This window comes from Choloepus didactylus, chromosome 1, assembly GCF_015220235.1.
Source record: "Choloepus didactylus isolate mChoDid1 chromosome 1, mChoDid1.pri, whole genome shotgun sequence".
Classification (NCBI taxonomy): Eukaryota; Metazoa; Chordata; class Mammalia; order Pilosa; family Megalonychidae; genus Choloepus; species Choloepus didactylus.
The window spans coordinates 64,334,905-64,356,943 of NC_051307.1; the positions used below are offsets into that span (position 1 = coordinate 64,334,905).

The 22,039-nt window shown below is 35.6% G+C and overlaps 2 protein-coding genes across 33 annotated transcripts in view; one reads left to right on the forward strand and one right to left on the reverse strand.

The window, feature by feature from the left end:
* Positions 1–8,933, forward strand: part of TFG (trafficking from ER to golgi regulator) — a 35,358-nt gene extending 26,425 nt beyond the window's left edge. Inside the window, exons 6-8 of one of the 5 annotated variants that reach the window (XM_037834816.1) lie at positions 379–519; positions 4,570–4,668; positions 8,095–8,477. In XM_037834816.1, coding sequence (XP_037690744.1) covers positions 379–519; positions 4,570–4,668; positions 8,095–8,477 — 623 coding nt within the window. Of the gene's footprint in view, positions 1–378; positions 520–4,569; positions 4,669–8,094 lie in introns of all 5 variants that reach the window. The other 4 variants (XM_037834820.1, XM_037834830.1, XM_037834841.1 and 1 more) reach the window with 4 other exon arrangements.
* A 336-nt stretch (positions 8,934–9,269) lies between these two features.
* LOC119532323 (ABI family member 3 binding protein) overlaps positions 9,270–22,039 on the reverse strand; it is a 277,976-nt gene continuing 265,206 nt past the window's right edge. For all 28 annotated transcript variants that reach the window (XM_037834649.1, XM_037834668.1, XM_037834802.1 and 25 more), the window contains 5 exons: positions 14,742–14,821; positions 13,908–13,937; positions 13,105–13,266; positions 11,708–11,830; positions 9,270–10,527 (listed from right to left, as the gene is read on the reverse strand). In XM_037834649.1, coding sequence (XP_037690577.1) covers positions 10,412–10,527; positions 11,708–11,830; positions 13,105–13,266; positions 13,908–13,937; positions 14,742–14,821 — 511 coding nt within the window. In that variant the 3' untranslated portion in view covers positions 9,270–10,411. The remainder of the gene's footprint in view (positions 10,528–11,707; positions 11,831–13,104; positions 13,267–13,907; positions 13,938–14,741; positions 14,822–22,039) is intronic.

Here is a 22,039-nt window from a genome sequence, read left to right on the forward strand (position 1 = left end):
AACTTGATTTATGGGCAGTTGAGATCCATTGAAGAATGAAATAGTACTTTTGGTTGATCTATTAAATAGATTGCATGGGAGCAGGGAGTGGATATGAGCATTGTAGAAATGAGTACGAACTTGCCAGAGGAATTAGGACTCAGAAATGTAGCACTCCATACTTTAGAGGGAAGGAGTTCCAGTTGTAGCTTTGGATTCTTAATAGACTGGCACAAAGGAAAAAATAAAGTACATAAATTTACTGTGAAAGGCTGCATTTGTGGTATACTTATAGTACTTTTATTTTTAGTCTTTGTTTTTTAACTACATATGTTAATTGAGCCTTCTAAGAGAAAGGCATTTTATTAGTTACTGAAATGACTTTTCATGACCATCCAGGGCCACCCAGTGCTCCTGCAGAAGACCGTTCAGGAACGCCTGACAGCATTGCTTCCTCTTCCTCAGCAGCTCACCCACCAGGAGTTCAGCCACAGCAGCCACCATATACAGGAGCTCAGACACAAGCAGGTCAGATTGAAGGTAAAATAGAGCTCATAGCACATGTTTAGAAAGATGCATGTGCAGCAGTGCTTATTGTAGCATTGATGGTATGGTAAACAGCTTACATGTGAAGCCATGCTATGTATATAGCTATGAACAGTTTTGATTTATTGACATTGTATGTTTTTGGGTTAAAAAGCATAGAACAGTATGTCAGGTATGCTTCTGATTAATGAAAGGTGTAAAACCTAGTGTTTATATGAATTTAAATACGGGATGAAAGATAAGGAAGGACTCATACCAGTCACTAGTCAGTGGTGACCCATGGATAGGAGAATGGGATTGGGAAGGAGGACTTCATACTTTATTTTGCATAATAGTTAGGTGTTATTTAATCTCTCCCCTCCCCATGGCTTTGCATTATTTTTATAACTTAAAAAGATTTTTAAAATAGATGTAAACTTCTGTGGAGCATAACTTAAGTGTAGTTTTTTGGAAGCATTAGTAGCCCTTTATATTTTTGTGGTGTTAGCAGTATGTCTTGTGGAAAAAGTGTATTTTAAATCAAACTTTTCTTCTCTAAACAATGTGACCTTGGATGAGTAATTTAGTCTGTTTGTGTTTTGATATTCTTTCTCTGTAAAAATGTGAATATTGGGTTAAACCACTGATTTCAAAATAGGTCTTTAGACCTGAATTTTTGAAATGTAACTGCAAAGCTCAGTACTTAAAAGATAAAGGTGTAATTCCTGTGGTTGAAGGGGATTGAGGGGCCCTAAGCTCAGGGCAGCAGGCCCTGAGGTGCTTCATTGAAACCCTTGGGGTTCTGCAGAGTATGTCTGAAAAGTACTTGCTGATCTCTAGGATTCCTTCCAAGTATTAAAACGTAATTTCTGTGAATTGTCCATCCTTGCTAGGACCTTTAAAATTACACATTTCATATAAAACAAACACCAGGTGGTGCTCTATGTGCATAGAGGGACCAGGTGGTGTTATGATGTATTTCAGCACCAGAAGCAAGTTGAGGCTGTCATAAATGACTTAAAAAAAAAATCTTAGCCTAAAATGAATTGACCACTTTTGGAATAGAGTCCTGTCATCATGTGATGATATTTTTAGATTGTCCCATTGAATGAACATTTGTCATTAGAAACTAGCAGGTGGCATTTTACTGATGAATGAATGGTTTACAAAGAATTTCTTGGTGTTGAAACATCTTCTCAGCTAACCTTAAGTCACATTCTTTTCTCTGCATTGAGATGTAACTGCTAAGACCAAAACACATTAGAATAGAAATAGATGTAGGTTGAAATAGGGAGGCAAAAACAGAGTTTGGATATGATAAGGGTTAACTAACTATGTCAGGTGAACTAAAACCATCTGTTAAAAAAGCCCACCATAAGCAGTGTATACTGTTGTAGAATAGCAATTGGAAAGATAATTGTACCAGATAATGTTTGCTGTTGACGTACAAAGAAATGGAATTTAGGGCCCCACTAGTAATATTTCAAATTATTCTGTCAGAGGGTTGTTTTATTTGAAAATTTATTGTCAAATATGTACATTGGAAAGCTATAAAAGGATATAAAGTGAAAAATTTCTCTCCCACCTCTGCCCCTCAGCAACCAAGTTCCTTTTTCCAAAGAGGCATCACATTACCAGTTTGACATGCATTTAATTCCTTTAGAGTGCTAATTTCATTGTATGTTTTGCTAAAACCATTACCTTTAGTTTTCATTATAACATACACTATAAAAGTATACTTAATGTTACTAATACATGGTATCAGTCAATATGATTAGCTTCCGGAGGTAAAGGTCAGTGCTATCCAAAAGAAATATAATGGAAGCCAAATGTAATTTGAAATTTTTTTATTAGCCATCTTAAACAAGTTATTTAAAAAAGGTAAAATTAATTTTAATAATACATTTTAACCAATATATCCTGTATATCAATATGGAATTGTTACTAAAAAGTTCAAGTATGTGAAAATGTCCCTTACCCTTTTTTACATGACTAAACAGAGACTTTTTATTTGAAATTTCAGAATGCTTTTACAGAGAGTACTGTTTTGGATTTGAGTCAAGTGTGTTTAAAATAAGTAAAAGGACTACTTTGCAGAGATGGTAACAAACCTCGAAACTTTTGACATCAGAAGTTGTATATTTAAAGAGTTTGGAGCAGTATAGTAAATGTTCAAAACAAACAAACAAAAAGTTTTTAAAGAGTTGTACCCCTAAGCTTTTAGTGAGGAGAACAATTTTGTTTTTTTGAGGATGAGTTCCTTAGAGTCATTGATGGCAATAGTGTACTATATGAACCATTAATCTCAGCCATTTCAATGATGCCTAAGTTAATATTTATATTAAAATGAGATAATATATGCAAAAGTACTTTTGTAGACTGTAAAGCTCTGGAGTTACGTTTGGGTTCCAGCAATGGTTCTTACTAACTATGACATATGACCCCAGGTTTATCTTTCTTGTCTGAAATAGGGATTGCTGATGCGGTTGAACTTTTTTTTTTTTTCCCCATGTGTTTATTGCCTTTTCTTAGGCCATTTTTATATTGTAGAGTTAATCTTTCTAATTTCTAAGAATGTGAAGTATACCAACCCATTTTTACATGCTGTACATATTTATCCCCTTTGATTATATTTCTGTATCTACTTAATATTTTAAATTATGGTAGTTTCTATTCTAAAATTTATGATATGAAACATAATCCAGAATTAAGGAGGTGTTTAAATTTGGTTAACTTCTGCGCTACCTTTTGTTCTATCTATATAAATCTAAACCATTAAGAAAGCATTTAAGCAATGTTTGCGAATTTTTTGTCATGTTTGTGAAGAGGCAGGATTAATACCCTAAAAAAAAAAGTTTGTTTTATTTTTATCATTAAAAAAACATACATCTGTGTGCTTAGGAAATAACGCTGCCTAGAAATACAGACATATTTCATTTAGTGCTGGCCAGTACACAGGGCTCAACAGCCAGTACACTAGAATAGGCTCTATGATTGAGCTCAGCCTGTGAGTACTAGCTGCCTTACTGCACCTCAATTTAAGTGGCACTACATAGTGTGTTTCCTTTTTTTCAGTAGTTGTCTTACTTTTTGCCATAGTATCCTATTTTTTCATAGTCTTTTGCTTCACGGCATGTACTTTGACTATTTTTCAAAGAATAAGCTACCGTACAACTATTTTAAAGATTTAAATAGTAGCTAGATATTAAACCAAGTTTTATTGCTACTTTAGGCATTAGAGCTAGCTAAATCTACCATTAGAACAACTGAAAAAAAGTAAAGATGATAAAGACATGAACCAATAAATCCTTAATTGTTTGGAAATCACAGGTAATAATAATGTCTGAAGTTACTCACCCCAGGTAGGGCTCCCATTTCTAAGAACACATGCCCAGTGTTAAGCAGGTCTATCATTGTTTAACAGTGCAGTGATGAACCATGTAGGCTTTATCAAACTCCACATAATTGGCTAGGATATTCCTATGACAGATATTCGCTGAAAACCAAACTGCTGTCAAATTCCAAAAGTGTCTTTGAGGTCTGGAGCTAAAGGATTTTGTGTAGTTCCTTGCTACCAAAGGGTCCATTCACATGATAACAAATAAAGGTCCAAACCATGAAGATGATAAATATAGTGCTTTGGGAAACTTAGGAGCTGTCAGTGGTGTTTGTCACTTGTCTTAGATTTCTATTAATTTCTACTCACCTGATTTTTTATAGAACATAGAATTATTCAGTGCTTATCTGTTGGCATTTGGGTTTGAAAACATTTGTTTTTTTGGAGTTTATGAAGGGGTAATCTCTAGTGTTATGTCACATAAATAGTCTTGTGTTCACTCCCAGTTGGAGTTCTCTGCACTTAATCCACAGCAGAGCAGTCACTCTGTTAAATTTTTCTTTCTTCTCGTCTTCATAGATGTTTAAAGGGGAACAAACACATTCTCTTAAATTGTTACTCTTCATGTATGTGTATCTGTTTGAATGGGGAGGGAATGTGAGCATGCTTTTAAAAATTTCTCTCTGCCAAGTAAAACTTGCCTTTTGTCTTTGTACTTTATTTTACAGGTCAGATATACCAACAGTACCAGCAGCAGGCCGGCTATGGTGCTCAGCAGCCACAAGCTCCCCCTCAGCCACCACAACAGTATGGTATTCAGTATTCAGGTGAGCAGGTATCAAAAGGGACTTGGCTCATGGTTCTTGAGCTGTTTCTATGTTTATTAAACTTCAAGCTCTTCCTCTTGATTCCTGGATTTGAAATACTTACATTGTAGGTATTAAGTATTTTAATTTTTTTATGTAAATATTTTATCGTAAATGAACATTTCACTTTTCCAGTAGGCAAATAAAACGTTTATAATCCTAGTAGATGACTATCGAGTAACCTTAGAGTATAAAAATGTTTTTAATACAAAGTTTATCCCTTACTAATGTGACAGATTACTTCTTAGAACTGCCAAAAAAGCATAAGATTTTTTTCCCCATTATGTTAACACATAATCCCATGGTTCTCTTAGTACCTGTAGAAACATTAATAGTTCCCTCATATGTGGAAAGGTGATCTTGTTAAATAACAAAATTAAGCCACATAGATTTTTGAATCTTGCTTTGTAATAATACCAAACTCAGCCCCCCAAATAGAATTGTGTAAAATTCTATTCTATTATTCGTGTATAATTCTATTCTTTTTTCAAAAATAGGTGCCCTGGGTGTTTTGTTTTGTCTCACCATCTTTCCACTGAAGAGCATCCATATTTAAATATGATAACTTTCTTTAATAATATAGCTTTTGAACATCATGGTATAATTCAGATAATTTTACATTTGTTAGAGAGAGAGAGAGAGGTGTCCAACTCTTCCTTTACAGCCAAAAATTTAAGTATCAAAATTTCAACTGTAATTAAAAATAATTTATATAAGTTGAATCTTGTCTAAATTCTACTTTATGGAGTTTCATAGTATCTACTAGAGTAGGGGTCAGCAAACTAGAGCCTACAGGCTGGCCCATTGCCTGTTTACATGAATAAAGTTTTGTTGAAACACATCCATGCCCATTCTTTTCTGTGTTGTCTTGTGCTTTGGCACCAGAGTGGCAGAGTTGAGTAGTTGCAGCAGAAACCGGGTGACTCACAAAGCCTAAGGTATTTGCTATCTGGCTCTTTACAGAAGAAAGTTTGCTGCTCCTGAACTAGCCCCTAAAAATGTCTGTCATTAATTGGAGTTTGACATATTTTAACACATAGAAGTTTTATAAGGATTGTGGTTGCTGTAGAGTGATGTAATCTGTAGCTGTTAGGCTTTGATTATATAAATAGGTGGAATGAACTTAAACTTGGATTCTATTAGGGGGAAAAGTTATTTGTTGGGTGCAGTCCTTTAAATTAAAAAATTAAAGTCATAATTTGTAGAAATAATAGAATTTCAGAGTTGAAAAGACCTAGTCATCATCATATCCAGGGGATTTCAACTCACATTGTGCTTCAGAATCACTTTGGGAGCTTTTTCAAAGTTACAAATGCCTGGATTTCACTCACAGAGATTTTGTTGAATTTGATTAGGGCTGGGACTCAGGTTTTAGTATTTTAGAAGCATAACAGATCATTTTGTTATGTAGCCAGGGTTGTGACTACTGATCTTGTCCCATCCCACTCATTTAATAGATGAGTCAGTTAGGGTTTAAAGACACAGCCTTTTAGTGGGGGAAGCTAGACCAGAATCTAGTTCTCCTGACTCTGTAGAACTTTCCAGATCATGCTGTATTCTTTGACCTAGATCAAGGGTTGGCAGACTTTTTCCGTAAAGGGCTAGATAGTAAATGTTTTAGGCTCCGTGGACCATACAACTCCTGTCCCAGAGAGTTCATTTGTTCACATAAACCACAGAATTTCCATTTCTTGCAATTTCTGATGTTCTTCACCAAAGTTACTCATTTATTTTGTTTTTTAGGGGAAGGGGTAGTGTTGGGATGGAGACTAGACATGTAATAGAAGTATTCTCACATTCGAAGAGACTAGTAGCCTGCTAATGAAATGGCATCTTTGGCCCTTACTGGTTATCCTCTCTCCTGAGCAATAATCAAGGATCTGGTTGCTTCCACACTCAGTTTAAAAAAAGCCAGTTTAAATTTCAGTTGCCAGGGTGAAAAGGCAGCATTTTATTGTTGGTCACAGTCTTAATTTGAATAGACATTTTTGCAGTATAAAAGCTGAATCCTATTTCTCAAAAAATCTTAATTTTTTACTTTAAGTTAAAATTTTTTTTAAATTGTAAAATTTGTATGACATTCAAGATTTTATCAAATTGATTTCAGTTCAGTATTTAGATGTTACAACAGGTAAATGTATCAGATATGTGATTTACTTATTAAAGATTAAGTTTGGTCTTGATGATTTCAGTCAGGGTCTTCATTCTGAGTAAATTTTAGTTCTTTTCAAATTATGTTTGTATTTCTGATCCCATAGTCCCATTAACTTGAATTTGATTGGGAGATATGGAAATAGTCAACTAAATACTCTGCTTGGAGACTGTAAGTGGTGGTGGTAGCACTGGACTATCTTTGACACTGTTGGTTTGCTACTTCCCTCTGACCTTCTCCAGTTTTGTTCATGGATTATGTCAAAAAGGTTTCTTTCATGAGTAAATTTTGAACCCAGGTTCAAGGTGAGTTCAGAATATACTCAAATTCATTCAATCCTTTTTTTTTTTTTTAATTCAGGGTTGTACATATTTTAATAATTTTCTTATGTATCTGGTGTTTAATGCTGACAGGATTCCAGTCAATGGAGAGGTTTCATTGCAAGTAGCTGCAGGTGTGTTTCATGGTAGAGATAAAGTTTTCAGTGAAGCATACTTTTTTTAAAATTATATCCTAGTAAATGATGAATATAGATGTTGATTTTTGTGGGGCAATATGATATACTTTTTGTGTGTCATGCTATCACTGCTAAGTCAAATTGTAAATTGTAAAAGCAAAAGCATCAGATAAATCTAAAAAGATACAAAAGATTTTTAAGGATTGTAAGAAGGGGTACTTAGTATTGATTCTTAAATGGCTTAGTGTTGATGGAGTATGAATAAACTTAAAGCACCTTATTAGCACAATACGATGCATTTATAGCATCACTGTATCATTTAAAACCATTCTGCACTGTGTTCTTATTTGGACTGGTGTTAAATAGGCCTCCTCTCAAAACCAGATTAATGACTACTCAGCTTTTGCATTTTTGTTATTCTTAGAAAGTATACTAACTCATACATTTATCATTTGAGCATCTAACTGTATTAAAGATTATTCTAGAACAGGATCTTGGCTTTCAGGAATTATTTAGTCTAGAATTAGTTGTAATGAAGAAATATATAGTGGCTTCAATTTAAGATTAGAGAATTTAAAATTGTCTAGAATATGCCTTTTTGAGACCCTTTTTGGTCTTACTATATGATGGAATCTACCACACTATTTGTTACATAAATATTTGTGAACAAGTTTTTAAACTTCTCATCAGTTTTGTCCATAACATTAAGATTAATTCTCTGGAAAACATGCAGCAAAAGAAAATTAAGATATATAAGTTACTTATTTTGCCTTTTCAGCAGGCTATAGTCAGCAGACTGGACCCCAACAACCTCAGCAGTTCCAGGGATATGGCCAGCAACCAACTTCCCAGGCACCGGCTCCTGCCTTTTCTGGTCAACCTCAACAACTGCCTGCTCAACCGCCACAGCAGTACCAGGCGAGCAGTTATCCTCCACCAACTTATACCACTCAAACTTCTCAGCCTACTAATTATACTGTGGCCCCTACTTCACAACCTGGCATGGCTCCAAGCCAACCAGGGGCCTATCAACCAAGACCAGGTTATACTCCACCTCCTGGAAGTACCGTGACCCCTCCTCCAAGTGGGCCTAACCCTTATGCTCGTAACCATCTTCCCTTTGGTCAGGGCTATACCCAACCTGGACCTGGCTATCGATAAGGAGGCTCAGCTACACTGATGAATGTAGCTGCTAGCTATTTGCCTCCCCAAAGACTCCAATACTACTAGTTTATTTTAATTTGTATTGAAGTTCAGAAATTTAAAAAAAGCAGAGCATTTTTTTTATATCAATATCATTGTTTCTGTTAAATGAAAGTATAATTTGCTGGAACATGAAAAAAGACCAAGGTGAAATTTTTTTCCTCCCCTGCTTTAAAATGTAGCAGCTTCCTAGTTAACTTTATTTTGGAACACTACTCTTAAACGTGTGTAAAGTGATTGACTTTCTAGCTTGCCTTGTCCAGGGGATATTAAAATGTTAGGTTGAGGTTTAGCCAGCTTACTTGGCTTTTTACTATTAACATGATGTACTAAAGTAGATCCCTTAAGAAGACAACTAGATAATATGTACAAAATGTAACATTGATAGGCTAATAAAGATGATTGAACCCATTAGTGGTCTTGTAATTTAGTCATTAACATTAAAAATGCACATGAGAAAAAAAGCAAGAAATAGTCATGTTTTTCAGGCGTTTTTGCTGTTTGCCCTTAAAAATGAAGTATAAGCATTTCATTTTAATTTACAGTTTTCTATTCAGAGAAACTAAGTGCTGTTTGGTTTTTTCCTGTCTTTCTCTGAAAAAAGTTTAACAATCATTGGCTTAGAATAAAATCTAAAATAGACTTCACAGGGTGAATGAGTAGCTTAAGATATAAACACAGTAGATACAGTATTAAGAGATGAAGGTAAGTTACATACTTTTTAGCCATTCATAAATAAAGAACTTAGTCTTAAAAATAAAAACTACCTCTCTTTATTGTAAAATTTATAATTTGAAAAATACAAAATGATAACATTGATAAAACTGAGGCATGTTGAAAGCTAAGCATAGGAAAGGTCCTTTCATACTGAGGGCAACAATGCAGCATTCCTAGCTCCCTTCCCATTGTGAAGGAAAACAATACCATTTTTAACAAAAATGAGTCAGGTTTTCATTACAGCTTGAGTTGAACAGCATTACAAAAACATTCTCTGATACATTCATTCATAGAGGTCTTAAGTATAAATATATAGTAAATATCTGCGAGAAACTAGGGAGCTCATCATGCATTATGTTTTTGTGTTCAGACTTCACATTCAGTCTCTGCATACAACATAATTAAAATCATTAAAAACAAGATGAAAATAATTGCATAAAGGGATAGTTTGACAAAAAAAGTACATCCAGTACTTTACAACATATATTTATGGTAGAGAAAGAACAAAATGTATCCTTTGAAACAAAGTCTCAATTCTGTTTTCAGCTGAAATGACGTTACTTATTCAAACAATGTCATCAGTAATTTGCAAACATTTAGAAAAAGTGTATGAACGCTTAAGCTTCTCAGAAAAGCTATTCAGCTGATGCTAAAAAATTGAAGTTTATGTAAATGTGAATATTAGGGCCTTTTTTCCTCCCAGATATATATGCTGAAGATAATTTGATCCAATAAGTTAAAATACGTAGAGATTTATGGAATTAGCTCATCAGTAGGAAGAGTACACATAAAGTAAATATCTTTTAATAAGTATATTAAAGTTTTTTGATGTTAATTTTGTCATAAAAGTATCTCAAAACATCATTACAACAGTGTGATAAATAATATAGAAATGATCTCTTAAAATACCATGAATAGGGAGCCAGCTTCCCCAAAAATGTTATTCTGTTAATGTCAGTATGTTGTTTTCTTAAAATGACTTTGTAAAACCTGATAAATAGTCTCAGCAATCTTTTCTAATAATAAACATATCTAACATTGCTATTAATTAGATTTTAAACTTTTATACAGAGGAAACAAAACAGCTTTAAATGAAGGTTGCAAATACCATAGTGTTTCTAATTATTTTTTTGCAAGGATAAAATAGAACGCACTTTTCAGCATAGATGCAGCATCTACCATTTTCCAGGTATTGTGGTCCCACATTCATACCACTGGACATAATTGATTTGGGTTTGACCACCTATTTCTCCAAATTGGACAGGTTCCTGGCGAACTGCTCGGAAATAGCCTGTGAGGGAAAATAATTTAAATATGTCTGTATTTATTATACTTTTGCTTTCACTGTTCATAGATTGCAGTGTATCATTGAATGGCTAACGGTGACTCTGGGTGAAACAAGGTATTGCGAAAACAAATAGCAACAGAGGCTGTCTTTCCTGAGGCTGGCTAGAATTCGAGACGTGTAAGAAAACTACTGATACCTGCCCTTACCAAGTTAGGATGAGATGGTTGGTCATGTCTGAGAGGAGTAGCTAAAAGGGTAGGAGTCAGAGAGGATTTTTGTTTTATTTTTGAGTGTCATTGACCACACTCAGTATAGCTCTCTGTGCATGTGAAAGTGTTCTTTCTGCTCCTTAAGGTCTATGAAGTGGTGGTCTATGAAGACAACCTGAGTAAAGATGCAGTGCTGAAATGTTAGGAATGCAAAAGAGGGGACCCAACACCAAATATTTAAAAATTTCACTGTAAATATAAAGTGTTAAAGAACTAAACAAAATTTACAATACAATATCCAGATCCTAGGAGGGAGCAGTTTCAATTGCCTATTAATGGCTTCACAGAATCTTTTAGTATGGTTAGTATTGCTGAACAATCTGTAATCAAATAATTTAAAAAGTATTTTAAAAATTTCTTGGTGATTCCTGAATAATATGGGTATTTAATTTACCCTTTACTGCATTATCTGGACAAGGATTAAATTAAGTTAATTTTCAGTCTTTTTCATCGTCACTCCCCAGCTTGGTGCTAATGTGTCTTTAGCAAGTTACAGAGGTCATTTCTCAGAATTGTTCCATTTTAATTGTATTGATTTACACCATTATTTATAAGGCAAATAATACTGCTTTTTCCATTTATGGCAGTAATAAAACTTTCTTTAAAATTTTTTTAAGGGAATAAAAAATAAGGCAGGAGATGCTTAAGGTATGGCAAAACCCATAAAGGAAACACATGAATGATTTAATTTTGGGAAACATTACTCTTTTATAGCTTTTTTTCCCCTTGACTCCAAGGAATGGAGCCTTAAGGAGAAGGAAAAAAGTTGAGAAACCAATATTAAAGTCTTAATTTTTTCTAGTCAGATAATTAGAGCAGTCATACCATAGAATTATTTTTAAGTTGATTGCTTTCCTCAGCTTCATTTCTATCTGAAAAACCTTTTTGCTTATGAGGAAGATCAGAAAACATACCTTCTTTGGTGGGTAACTGATCAGAAGTGAGTTGCTGTCCTGTACGTCCATCTAAAAATGAGTCCACAAACTGGCAGTGATCTTCCCCATGGCCTCTCTGATCGCCTATGTTGTAGAACTTTCCTGAAGAAACAAAAAATTAAATGGATAATGAAGTGTTGCTTTCTTTGATATGTGACAGCTCTGAAATAATCACATCATCTTAAATAACCAGTCTTTCCTATACTTTTTTTTGTCCTAGTCCCTATCACCCTAGTTCAAGCCACCAGTGTCTCCTGCCTGAACTGCGGGAATAGTCTCCCAGCCGGTGTCCTGGTTTCACTCTTACCTTGCTATATTCTTCCTCCTCTTTCTGTCCTAGGGATTAGTGAACTTTTAAAAATCCAAGTCATATAATGTTACTTGCCTCCATAAATCTCTCCAGCAGTTCCCAATTATACTTTGTGTCTTTACTATGTCTTTACTATGGTTTCAGAACCCTACATGATTTCACACCTGCCTGCTGCCCACTTTTTCTCACTTATGCTCCCCTTACCAAGCCTCAGCCATACTAGTTAGTGGAACTGGCTGTACATGTTCTTCCTCTGCTTCTAATACTTTATCCCTTGATTTTGCATGATTGTTTCCTTCTCATAATTTTCTTCTTAGAACAGGTGTTTCCTTTTCAGAGAGGCCTTCCCTAACCTTAATTTCAGCTAAAAGAGTTTCCAATCCCTGTTCACCCATTCTTTCTCACCCTTTTAAAGTATTCTCTGAAGCACCTGTATGAAATTCTTAGTTATATACATCTTTGGCTATCTCTTCTCCACCAGAAGAGTAAGCTATATGAAAGCAAAAACATGTCTTGTTTGCTGCTTTATCCCCAGCACCTAGAATAGTACCTGAGCACAAGGTAGATAATAAATATTTGTTGACTGATTGAATAGATGTCTACTTTTCTATGTGGGGACCACCCTTATTTTTTTGGTTTGGTTAAAAGTTTTTACAGTATGAATTCAGAAAAGGTTATAGCCCTTCTGGCCCAGTGTTTGTAATTTTGGTCTTGTCTCTGGTAGATCTAAAATCTTAAAAGATGTCATATTCCTTTCATGATTATTGTTAAATACACTCAATTCTGTTATTAGTAGGCTTTTTAATCCTTGGATGGCTATAACAAAATTGAGCTTGAATGTAGTACCTGATGGCACTGTTTTAAATTTCATTTTTATTATTTACCTTTTAATAACATGTCTCAAGTCCTTGTTTACAGGTTTAATTTTTCCTGTTATTCAAGAGGAAATTACGTGTATCACATCACATATTTATGTCTGCTGTTCTTAGGAAAAGCCGTGTTACAGAATGCTACAAAACATTCCCTTGAAGGGAAAGGCTCAAAACTGGCTAGGAGGCCTGCTTACCTGTGAGGGAGTCACTCAGATAAATCTTGTATCTGAGAGAGTTGCACAGCTGTACCCCTACAAACTTTTTATACCACGTCCTTTTGACATACTGTTTGCCCTTACATTCTGAGTAAGAGTCTGAATTAAAGGGTCTTTCAGTCCAGATGGCATCTCTTCCAGCTGCATAAGGGAAACACATGGCTTGAGTTTAGCATCTGACTCAGATACCGAAGGGCTAGTCCAAAAACTTTCCACAGAAACAGTTCACAAAGTTCAGTGTCAACTTGCTAGTACTTGATTTTTTTTCCATAAATAAATACTGGATCCAAAAATACTATAAAGGTTTAAACAAGTAAACCTCAAATTAAATTTCTATAGATAATGGGATAAATCCCAGAGCAGTATGTTTAGATATTTAATAGCCTCTTCAGTGCTAGATGTAGACAGCATTCTTTAGGAGCAAATTTAGGTTTCTTTCTTGTTGTATACTGTAAAAGTTAAACAGCCACTTGAATGTGTCTTATTATTAAAATTGGTAATGAGAGTGTTACATACATTGATTTAATTATTAAACAGAAAATTCAAGCTGGCCTGGTACATAATTGAAGGCAGGTTCCTAAGCACCCAATTTGTTCCCAGAACATCATAGGTTCTCAGTGTTATTGAATGTTTCAGGCAAACATTTATACCTGATTGATGTTTTAAGAAGACTAAATGGAGAAAAGAGAAATCTTGACTAAAGTTTAGCCTTGCTTGTTTGGTTGAATCAATTTAGAAGGGCATACATATAGTTGTGTTCCCATTGAGGCTAGGGAACTTACCATAAACTGGCTCGCTCACTCTTGGATCCGCTGAGGAGAAACAGCACACACACAGTCAGATGTTACTAGGGAAGCAACTCCCAATGTTCCAGTGGCAAGTTAGAGAAAGTGAAAGGTTACAGTTGTTAAAAAGTTTTTATTGCAAAATGGTACATTCTTGCTTAAGATTGAATTTGAAAATTTCTTTTGGAAATCATTCTTAATTAGACTCCCTTCTCCACCAGATACTCAGTTGTATCTGGTACATGTGATTTGAATGTCTTTGTCGCTGTTCCAGCCTTCACTTTGATTTCAAAAGCTTCCTGTCTTAGTGTCATACAGAAACTCTTGATGGTAAAATCACCAGAATGCCATATACTGCAGTTGGTGTAAAAATTATGCAAGTAAAATTTATGCTATGTGTACAGATGGCTCTCATTAAGGAGTTGGAGCTTGGAAAGTCAAATTACAAAATTTCACCACTACCTAGCATAAAAAACTTTCAAATGAATTCACTTTTTGGATGTACTATGGCTTCACATGCCTGATACTTTGATTCTAGGCATACAAGGAAACATCCATATACTAGACTTTTTAGTATAGATTATGCTTTTTTTTTCTTTTCTAACTGATCCTCATTTATACTGAGGTCAGAAAAAAAAGTTAGACGTAAGTAGTGTTTCCCTAAGGGTACCTTCCTCAGTTTGCATTCTTCCATGAATGATTTTAGAAATTCAGTAAATTCTCCTAAGTACACACAGTGTTTAGGTGGGTTTCAAACAAGCTCCCTCTGCAAAACACTGCTCCATTTTTGCCCTTTACCTCCTTGTTGGGAATGACTATTGATGTGATTACCTGATTCCGTACTGAATGCCACTGTGTCACTGACTGGGCCTTCACCAAGCGGATTTTTGGGTTTCACCTGGAATTCATAACTGTAGGGGGAAATTAAAAAAAAAAAAAAGTAACACATTCTTAAGGTTAGGAATCAACATTCCCTTATACTGATGTCCCTACTGATTCTATTTTGAAATCATAAGGCCAGTGTATGGTAATGTACATTCTAGCAGCGGCTTGAGGAGTCCTGTGCTCACTGAATTTTGAGAACTAGATAAAGCTGTGGTAACAGATGCCATGAAAATGTTTCTTTTCAAGGACTGCCTAGTATTATCTCCTGTAACTCAGGTCTCCTGTGGGTCACAGGAAGTCATGATGTCCCCAGAACAGAGGTGTGGTAGAAGAGTGTTGCCTCATGAGAAATATGGGCACCAAGGTTGAGACATTTCTGTCCCTCTGTAACACAGATTAATATGGGCCAGGCCTTTATGATTAAAAAAGTTATATTAAAATCCAAGATCCCTTGGAGTTGTAAATACATTTGATTCTGTCCTTAATTATGCATTAAGCTGCTATACAGTATTTGACAAATCTTATTCATAAAATACTTAAGCAGCACAAATCATTTTGAGAAATTCAGACAGTAAAGTGATTCGCCATTTGCCTTCAGCTAGGAGTTCCTTTCAGCTGCAGACTTGGCATCAAAATAACTTTGAATGCAAAACCAATCTGAGTCAGCCAATAGTATTGTCTGAGTCCCAAATTTGTTGGGGAAGATAATGTCCATCTTTGAGAAGTTTGTAATTCAATAGGAATTCAGAACACAAAAGATATATATTTTATAAATAAGTGAGAAATGGAAGGATGACATGTCTCATAGTTGGCAACAGAGGGCACCAAGTGAGCAGTAATAAAAGCCAGAAGTTAGGGGCTTAACGGGTCCGTTTCTTGATTACCAAGGCATTGCCTTAAAACACTGCCAGAATTCAGTAAAAGATGACAGATTCTACAGATTCAGTGGCAATCATTTCTTGGATTCTTACTATATGCATCAGGCACTGCACTAATGATCTACGTATATAAAGTAATACAACAGACACATAAACCTGATGAGATAAGTATTCTAATTTACAGCTAAGAATAATGAGGCTCTTAGCCATTGTACTATTATTAGTCTTTGCTTTCCTAAACTTTTCTAAGCAGGTTCTTTGTGAAATAGTGATTCAAATGTACTCTTCTTACCTCATAGGGTTTTTCTTTTTTTAATTGAGATTGTTCATATACCATACAATTATCCAAAGATCCAAAGTGTACAGTCAGTTGCCCATGGTACCATCATACAGCTGTGCACCCATCACAATTAATTTTTTTCAATTTTTAGAACATTTTCATACTCCAGAAAAGAAAGACAAAAAAAGGAAACTCAAATCCTCCCATACCCCAACCACCCCCCTTCATTATTGATTCATAGTTTTTGTATAGTACATTTGTTACTGTTGATGAAAAAATGTTAAAATACTACTAACTGTAGTATATAGTTTGCAATAGGTATATATATTTTTCCTATATGCCCCTTTATTACTAACTTCTAGTTGTAGTGTCATACATTTGTTCTAGTTCATGAGAGAGATTTCTAATATTTGTACAGTTAATCATGGACATTGTCCACCACAAGATTCACTGTTTTATACATTCCCATCTTTTAACCTCCAACTCTCCTTCTGGTGACATACGTGAACGTGACTCTGAGCTTCCTCTTTCCACCACCTTCACACACCATTCAGCATTGTTAGTTATTCTCACAACATACTACCATCACTTCTATTTCTAAACGTTTAAGTTCACCCTATTTGAACATTCTGCTCATTTTAATAAGAAACTGCTCCCCATTCTTTAGCCTCGTTCTATATCCTGGTAACTTTTATTTCATGTCTATGAGTTTACATACAATAATTAGTTCATATCAGTGAGACCCTGCAATATTTGTCCTTATGTGTCTTATTTCACTCAATATAGTGCCCTCGAGGTTTCATCAACCTATTTTTTTAAGACGGTTTTGTTCACACACCATACATCTGTCCTAAGTAAACAATCGTTTGTTCCCTTTATAGTCACGTATTTATGTAGTCAGCACCATTGCCACTATCTGTATAAGGACATCTCCATTTCTTCCACAAAGAAGGAGGAAGAGTCAAAGAAGGTAGAGAGACAAAAGAAAAAGAAAAAACATGACAGCTAGAAAGCAACAAAAGATAAGTTACCATTCAACTAAAGTAGAACAAGGAGTCAGACAACATCACCAATGCCAGGAGTCCCATACCCTTCTCCTATCCCCCTCTACCCCCCCCCCACCCCACCATATGCACTAAAGGAAGCATAATACAATGTTTCTGTTAATTATAGTCTCTAGTTTGCACTGATTGTATTTTCCCCTCAATCCCACCCTATTTTTAACACCTTGCAATGTTGACAATCATTTGTTCCACCTCATGTAAAAACATATTTGTACCTTTTATTAAATTGTTGAGCACCCTAGGTTTCACTGAGTTACACAGTCCCAGTCTTTATATTTTGTCTTTCATTCTGGTGTCCCACATGGTTCTAACCTTCCTCTTTAAACCATATTCACAGTCATCTTTGTTCAGTGTACTTGCATTGCTGTGTTACTATCTTCCAAAATTGTTTTCCAGACCTCTCACTCCTGTCTTTTCCTTTGTGTCTGCAGTGCTTCCTTTAGTGTTTCCTGTAGAGCAGGTATCTTGTTCACAAACTCTGTCATTGTGTGTTTGTCAGACTATTTTAAGCACACCCTCATATTTGAAGAACAGTTTTGCCAGATACAGGATTCTTGGTTTGTGGTTTTTCTCTTTCATTATCATAAATATATCACCCCACTTCCTTCTTGCCTCCATGGTTTCTATTGAGAAATCCTCACATAGTCTTATCAAGCTTCCTTTGTATGTGATGGATTGCTTTTCTCTTGCTGCTTTCAGGATTCTCTCTTTATTTTTGACATTTGATAATCTGATTTTATTTTTGACATTTGATAATCTGATTAAGTGTCTTGGTGTAGGCTATTCAGATCTATTCTGTTTGGGGTACACTGTGCTTCTTGGATCTGTAATTTTATCTTTCATAAGAGATGGGAAATTTTCATTGATTATTTCCTCTATTATTGCTTCTGCCCCTTTTCTCTTCTCTTTCTGGGACACCAATGATATGTACATTCCTGCATTTTGTGTTGTCCTTCAGTTCCCGGAGACTTTGCTCATATTTTTCCATTCTCTTCTCTATCCGTTCTTTTGTGTGTAGGCTTTCAGGTGCCTTATTCTCCAGTCCCTGAGTGTTTTCTTCTGCCTCTTGAGATGTGCTGTTGTATGTTTCCATTATGTGTTTCATCTCTTGTGTTGCGCCTTTTATTTCCATAGATTCCGCCAGTTTTTTTTTGAACTTTCAATTTCTATTTATGTATGCCCAGTGTTTTCATTATACACTTCATCTCTTTTGCCATATCTTCCCTAAACTTTTTAAATTGATTTGGCCTTAACTGTTTAAATTCCTGTATCTCTGTTGAAGTGTAAGTTTGTTTCTTTGACTGGGCCATAACTTCATTTTTCTTAGTGTCGGTTGTATTTTTGTTGTCTAAGCATCTCGTTTCTTTGGTTATCCTAATCAGGTTTTCCCAGACCAGAAAAGGCTCAGGTCTAGAAGGAGGCAATAGTATTTGGTTTCCCTGACAGTGTCTTAGAAAATTGATACACCCTGTGAGGCCACAAGAACTGTGCTTTTCTGCCCAGCAGGTGGTACCTGTCAGCCTGTAGCTGTAAGGAGGTGTGGCCCATGGCTGTTTTCCCCCAGGCTCTGGGGTCTGGTTCTGAAAGGAAGGTGGGCAGTAGAGCTTGGCATCACCTTCTTCATCTTAGGGAAGATACACCCCCTAGGGAGAAGTCATTTACATTTGAATCGTCTCTCTGCCTGTGCTGTCTCCACCCTCGTCTGGTTCAGAGCACTGGGAACTGAAAATGGCTGAGGCTTTCTCCACTGAGCTGAAAAAGGGACAGAAAGCCCCTTTCAGGGCCAGTCCATGGCCACCCTCTGGCTCTCCAAGGTCAGTCATCGCCAAAAGCCTCTGTCTGCTTGTTGGGGATTCATAGCTTGTATTGAGCAGTCCACATTTGTTAATTAAAACCCCAGTTGGAGCTCAGCTGAGCTATATTCGCTTGCTCAGAGAGTGCTGCTCTCTAGCACCACAAAGCTTTGCAGTTCAGGCCATGGGGGGAGGGGGCTCCCAGCTTGGATCCACAGTTTTTACTTACAGATTTTATACTGTGATCTGGGGTATTCCTCCCAATTCAGGTTGGTGTATGATAAGTGGACAGTCATGTTTGTCACCCTGCAGTTATTCCAGATTATTTACTAGTTGTTCCCTTGTTGTTTATTTGTTGTTCCAGGGGGACAAACTAGTTTCCACTCCTCTCTATGCCACCATCTTCTTCTACCCACCTCATAGGGTTTTAAATGTGATAAGTATTTTATAAATGACACTGATATAAGGTGCCATTATCTTTGTCATCAGGGTATGTTTGATACAAAAACACCTGTCACTCATTTAAATAAATCACACATACATGGGCTGTTTGGCATGGAGTATTTCCCAGAGATTAAAGTCTTGCTGAGAGGCCTGATGGCCTAAAAAACAAACAAACAAAAACAAACCACAAAATAAAACAAAACCACTGAAACTGAAAATGGAAAAAAAAAAAAATGTGACCCACTTTGATCCAAGTGGGCGAGCACTCCACATTCTAGGCCATTGCCAAAAGTTTTGTGCTTTGGTCAAGGCTGATTGCTGGAATCATCTCCATGTCTTTTTTATTTCACAGTTGTTTATACTTTAGCTCTTTTTGCAGTGTGGCCACAGATATTCATGAGCTTCTGTTTCTGTTATTTGTCAGCATTTTAGGATACTTGACAAGTTTTGAAAAAATCATTTTAAACTAAGTTTAACAGCATGGGAACTTAAAAGGCACATTTTGGATTTGTTTAAACCCTTTAAAAACAAAATATTTGTGATGGCAAAACTTTTCTCAAGAAGCACATTCACAGGATGCATGGCACCATAAGTCTAAAGGACTAATGTCTCAGAAAATACTGATTGTACCTATGAAATAAGTATAGGGTGCTAGTTTAAAAGTTCAGTACAAGAAAGTTTAGAAATAAAAGCAGCATAAATAAAAATTTAAATAGAGGTTTGGAAGATAAAGTTGAGGAAATTTTACAAATGTTAGAACAAAGTTTAAAAGATGAAAAATAGAAAATAAGAAAATTGGCAGATTATTCTAAGGAATGCAATACACAAGTAGTAGGAATTCTAGAAGAGAGAGTAGAGAAAAAAGAGGGTAGAAAATTATCCCAGAAATTATGTAAAAAGTTTCTTAGAACTAAAAAACATGAGTTTACAGATTGAAAGAGCCTACTGTGTTGGCCAGCAAAATGAAAGGAAAAAAAGAAACAGGTAAGACCTAGAGCACACTATTTGTAAAATTTCAGAATACTAGGATGGTGACAAGATCCTGAACACTTCTGAGAAAAAAATAATTGGTCTCATTCAAAGGATCCAGAATCAGATTGACAACTGACTTCTCAACAGCAGCACTGGAAGTTAGCAAACAATGGAGCTATGTCTTCAGAAGTCTGAGAAATCATTTATATCCTAAAATTCTTTGTCCAGCTAAAAATATCACTCAGGTATCAAAGTAGAACAAGGACATTTTCAGACATGTAAGGAATCAAAATGTTATCTTCCACAACCTTTCCTCAAGATGTATTTCTCAAGGAGTGCCACAAAATGAAGGAGTAAACAAGACAACAGGATGCAGGAATAAGGATTCAACATGAGAGAGGGGCAAAAGATGATGAGGGATTCCAGGAGAGAGGTTGCCATAAACAAAAAGCATGGAACAAATAGATGACTTGGGTATTTGGCTGTTTCAAGAAGTAGTCTAGAAATAATGGATTTAATTAGAAATAACTACAATAACTGAAAATGGTTGCCTCTGGAAAACAGAATTTAGGAATAGGAAGAAACTACTCTTGTAGTATTATTTGAGTTTTTAAACAATGTGCATGTATTTCTGACAAAAATAAAAAATTTAAAAAGCCATTCATGAGACCTACTACATCACAACCAGTATCTGGCACTTAACCTAAGAACTTAACTGCTGTAGAGATGATAAAAGACTGCAGCATAGAAAAGTTGAGTTTGTTTTGGGAAGTGTGTGAGATTAAGTGCCAGTTTAGAGACAAGGCCTAAAGGCTAACCCCTTCTGAGCTTCATAAACCTATAGGCATAGGTATGAAATATTGCTCAAACAGCCACTGCCAAAGGTTGGCCTGGAAGAGAAGGGTAAAAAAAAAAATTACAAAAAAACAAAAATGCCAGGCCTAGCTCTGCTGGGGTAAGTTGTGGATTCTAACTAAAATGATTCGCCAGCATATCCCTATCCTTGGAGAAAATAGTGGACCTTGGGGAAAATAGTGGATCTTGGAGTCAGAAAGATGTGGGTTCACAGCTGCACTCAGAATTTAATGTGTGACTTTTAAAGTAAGTTACCCTTTCTAAGCTTCAGTTTCCCATATATAAAACGAGGAAAATAACGGTATTTGTGAGGGTACCACTAATAATGTTCTCATAAGGGTAGAAAATAATCTGTGAAGTTTTTATGAGGTAATGAGATAATGTATATAAAAACAAGGTGCCTGACACATAATATGTGATTGTAATTATTAGCTAGTACTACGTTACATATCTCTAGAGAATTTTTCTTTTTAAAGTGCCTTTATAATATCGGGGAACTGGACAAACACTACCATAGAACACTGAAGGCAGAGCTCCTCTATGTTCACCTACTCACTTGTGGTTGTAAAAGGCATAGCCAATGGTTTATAGGTAAGATTGAAAATTTAGCAGGTTAATCTTTCTGCCTGCCATCAAAAGAGTTCTGTAAGTTAAGGAAAAAAGTATATATAAGATTTCATTGAAGAATCTGGAAGGTCCCAAATATATCAATTGGTAGAAAAGTGAAAAAGTAGGTTTTTGAAAAGTGGTATTATTTGTTCTTGAGCAAAACTATCAGAGGCAGGGAACCCCCGTCCTGCAGGATCATCCTCAGACTAATTTCTTCAATGGTGGGAGAGGTGGTGATAACCTTCAAAACTGGTTAAAGCAGACACTTCTTTCTATTACCTGTTCCCCTCCCTGTTTCCTTTTTTCCTCTCTAAAACCCTTTCCTCTATTTTTGGCCATAATATAGAGT